Raw genomic sequence first — 4,290 nt, 5'->3', positions numbered from 1 at the left:
AACCTTACTGTTTCAGTCTAAAAGATTTATTGCTAGCCTGGCATTTTGCAAGGTAAATACAAAACTAGCTTGTATTTACCTTGTCTAGCTTTAGCTTCTCTGGTTGGAAGTTACACTCCTAGCAGCACTGCAAGGCAAAAATTAGCTCAGTCTTAGTAGTACAGGTAATGATGTGTAGTTCTAAGCTGTAAAACAAATGTTAGTCTTGATGACTACCAAAGAAAAGCATCCAGATTCCTGTCATAACATGTGTGCAGCCCTTTCTTCTTGCTGCTTCTTTCCAACACCCAATGCACTACTCACCTGGTGTGTGCACTCTTGTCTAATGTTAATAATTAGACATTTTCAGTAATTAATTTTAATCCAAAAATACCTGAAGACTAAAGAAATAGAATTGAAAGACCTGTTAAAAGTGTCACTTGGAACTGTTCTTTTTTTTTTTTTTCCTTTAAGGTCCATAGGTGGTTCAAATATATGAATGACCCATGGGGTTTTGTTGAGTTGTGTCTCCCCAAACGCTGTGGCCAGATTCACCATGCTTCATGTATTTGTAGAAGCTGATGAAGAAACATGACCGAAAACCTGGTCAAAATGTTGAAGCATAGGAATAGGCAAATAGGGCATCTCTTTAGTTTGAATAAAATGGTAGTAGAACAATGCAATTACAAATCAATGCATGGTGACACTTAGCTCTGATGTAATAGTTCTCACAGACTTGAGATGCCATGTCTGTGCCCTTGGAGTGTTCATGCTACTGTAATAGAAACTTGTTTGCTAAGGAGGGTTACACTGAGGCAGTCAGACCAGGCATCTTGGCACTAACACACTCTCTTTTCCAAAGTGACAGTGAATTGATGCTGCTCTAAGCAAAACCCTCAACAATTGCTGGTACTTTAATAGCTGCTGCTGTATTTTGAAATGAAATGGTCAGCCATGCTGTGTCCCTTCAGTCACTTGATTTCCTATTTAAGAACTGTTCTGTATAAATAAGGTCAACTTTAACTTGTTTGCAGCCTTAAAGTGTTATCAATGAGAATGATGTACAACTACATGTGTGATGCGTGGAGTGATTCCCCCTCACGTCACTGCTTCTGTGTGTTGGTTAAATGGTGATGTCACAAGTGGGTCACTGACTTTGTGCAAACAGAAATCACACTGGCTTATGCTCACACAGGAACTGTACCTTAATAAACATAAGTCTCATATCTTGATAAACACAAGTCTCATGGAAGAACAGTCACTCCTCACCCTCGTTTTCCACCTCTATAAAAAAATTCCTGAAGCATTCCAGTTTAGCACTAGCTAATATGCTAAATTCATGATAGTCTGCTTTGTACTTGTACTGCTCCTGATGAGTTGGAGCTGCTCTCTGACGTGTGTTTAATGAATTGACAATGCTAAAAGTGATGTAGCCTTCATTGATTGCTTCCTCTTTGTCCCCTCACAAAGGCTATGCAATGTACACTGGTGCTTACTGGCTTCTTTCAACTGATTCTAGTTTGTGAATCTGCCAGGAAAGCTAATCCAGCCAAAGAAATCCCAAGCTAGTGCACTTACATGGAGCTGATATGCTCTAATCAGCTTGGCAAAAGTTCTCAGAGCATCAGCCTTGACACAACAGTAGCCTTGAGGCCCCTATTGCTGTTAAGTCAGCTCAGGTGCAGTAAGGCAATTTAATTTCCTCCTGTGTTAGGAGGGGTGCATGCTTTCTGTACCTAGAGAAGAGCAAGCAGCAGTACACACAGTGAAAACATTAGGAAAGGTTTCCTGCATTTGTTGTGGATGTAGCCTGTGAGCCTTACCCCACAGCCCAGTGGGAGAACAGCCAGCAAAGCAGAGAGTTAGCTCTGAAAGTATTTGAAGATCAGTTCTGTAAAGGCTGTAACTTTGTCAGATTAGGAGCTCTGTGATTTCTCTGACATCTGGTGACTTCAAGGATTCTGTTTTCTTCCCCCAGACTGTCCTTGAAGAACTACCTATGAAACATCTCTTAAAATATGTCCTTATTCTTTACAGAATTCTGAGGGCAGTACTGAAAGCCTCATTTTGCCAGAAGTGGAGACACCTGCAAATAATGAAATGAACTCAGTGTGTGAGAACTCTGGTGAGAGCCCAGGAGATGAAGCACAAACCGATGCTAACTTGGAAGTAAAAAACACCTCACCAGAGAACAATAGTGCACCTTTGGAGCAAGGCACTGTCCTGCATGGGGGCTGGAAGCGCCACGTGCCACAGTGCTTGAAGAGGATTGCTGAGTCTTCACTACCAGCAAGACCTAGGCAGAATTGTACTTTTCATGCCCTGACTAATGCACCAAGTAGTAGAACACCAGCAAATCGTATGGTAAGTGTGTCTGTGAAGTTATCATCATGTTTTCTCTGATACACGTGTATTTTCACTTGAGTTTTTAGCTATTACTTGAGTTTTCAGGCAGAATGATAGAGGAGACTTTGTCTTAAAGATGTAAGAGAAAGTATGGGGAGTGATATCTTGGGAAAGCAAACTTCAATCGCTCTTTTGATTTACTCTGCCTCTTTCATCTCCCTGTCAATATTTACACAGAAGCTACTGTTTTGCAATAGCAGCAAATGTGTTGCCTCGTTGCTTCACTTGGGAGCTAGTAGTGTGGCTGTTTCACCATGCAATTTTCTTTACTCAAATACTTTCAGCTGTTCTGTGAAATCTCCCCCCACCCTGCCCCTTTGTTGGTGTGTGTGCTGTAGAAGCAAGCTGTCAAGAACAGTTGTGAGTGAAGCACTCTGATACATTGGAGTAATGGTCCAACTCTGTGTTATAGGTACAAGAACCAAGGCATCAAATAATCATTAAAGATCTTTCTCAAAGAGGTAAGTATTCTATAAACTAGCAGCACTTGGAATTGTTTGTTTTTTCCTGTTGACTTTAGGAATAGTGTAGGGAGGCTAAATATGCTGAAACAGGATTATTGCTACACTTGAGAGAAGTTGTAATCCCTGTGGCGAATTGCTCTACTTTGAAACATGACTTTTCAGCATGAGAGTGTAAGTGCAGTCATGATTTTAAGAATAAAGATGGTACGAATCTTTTTAAAATGGGTCTGCATTGAAGCAGTGTGCTCTGATTTAATGACTCTGAGATGTAGGTCAGAGCACGAAATTGTTCTGTCAAATTTCCACTCACATGGAGACCCCATTGAATCCCCATACATCTGCCTGTACGCAGCGAGTTGTGGTGGATGTCAAAGCAATGATCTGGTGTGGCAAACCTATGCCAGCAGCACAGTGAAGTGGTTAAAACCTACAGCTGAGTAGGCCTGTTAAGTTTAAGAAAATGTGCCAACCAACGAAGCCTTCCTCAAAACCACCTTTACTGAACAATGCCTTAAGAGACTATTTTGAGATATGTAGACCAATATGTTTAGCTGCTTTCAAGATCACTTAGTAGGAAACCTATTTGTCCTGCTGCTTCTTAGATGCCAAACCTGGTCTTGCTGCTGCTGTTTGGTCTGTGTGGGTAATGGCTGAAAATTAAAGGTTAGCTAAAACCAAAAAATCTGTGTTTTAAAACCTAAGCTGATGTGTGCTGTATGTTGTTGGTTTTTTTTCTTTCAGAACTGAGAGAGACCTTCGAGACCTTTATAAAGGAAGTACCACCAAAAAAGTGGAAGCAGTTTATGAGAACTCATCTGCAGGAAAATGATATTTATAAAATTAGGTATAACTTTCCTTATGATATAGAAGAGCAGTCGTATCAGATGCTTCTCCTCTGGAGAAACACACTGGGAGAGAAACAATGTATTAGTAAGTTACTGGATGAGTTGAGGCGTATAGATACTAAGGCTTATGATAATGTATTGAACACTTTAAAAAGTAATAACATTATAAGTAAAGTAGAAGCTGCAGATTAATGTTCACGATGAACTTCAGAGATGCTCCTATGTACATACATGTGTCTACAAACTTCCTGTAAATGAGGACGTCAGCAAACTGCTCGTGATGACATGGACTTGATATCCTCCTGACCTCACGTGGAGAGGTGGAAGGGATTGAACACTGTCGGTGTTAGCACAGACTCGGGTTGTGACATTCCCTGGGGCGTTTTGAGCACAGACTCGGGTTGTGACATTCCCTGGGGTGTTTTGAGCACAGACTCGGGTTGTGACATTCCCTGGGGCGTTTTGAGCCGTACAAAGTGCCACTCAGCTGCTGGAGTGCGAGTGGCTCCAGCTTGTGCTTCCCTTCCTATCAGTGCCGTGTCCTCCCAACCTGCCTGGTGGGAACAAAAGAAGCCGCTGCTGCTTTTGAGACTACT

At 41.5% G+C, this 4,290-nt stretch overlaps 1 protein-coding gene across 1 annotated transcript in view; it reads left to right on the top strand.

Annotated features, from left to right (window-relative positions):
• LOC103802488 (tumor necrosis factor receptor superfamily member 6-like) overlaps positions 1–3,886 on the top strand; it is a gene marked incomplete at its 5' end in the record, with an annotated part of 8,293 nt that extends 4,407 nt beyond the window's left edge. The window contains 3 exons of the mRNA XM_009074969.1: positions 2,017–2,343; positions 2,798–2,846; positions 3,591–3,886. Coding sequence (XP_009073217.1) covers positions 2,017–2,343; positions 2,798–2,846; positions 3,591–3,886 — 672 coding nt within the window. The remainder of the gene's footprint in view (positions 1–2,016; positions 2,344–2,797; positions 2,847–3,590) is intronic.
• Positions 3,887–4,290: the final 404 nt, after the last annotated feature.

This window comes from Acanthisitta chloris, unplaced genomic scaffold, assembly GCF_000695815.1.
Source record: "Acanthisitta chloris isolate BGI_N310 unplaced genomic scaffold, ASM69581v1 scaffold22895, whole genome shotgun sequence".
Taxonomy (NCBI): domain Eukaryota; kingdom Metazoa; phylum Chordata; class Aves; order Passeriformes; family Acanthisittidae; genus Acanthisitta; species Acanthisitta chloris.
Note: the sequence above shows the minus strand (reverse complement) of the source record. Positions and strands in the feature narration are given on the sequence as shown.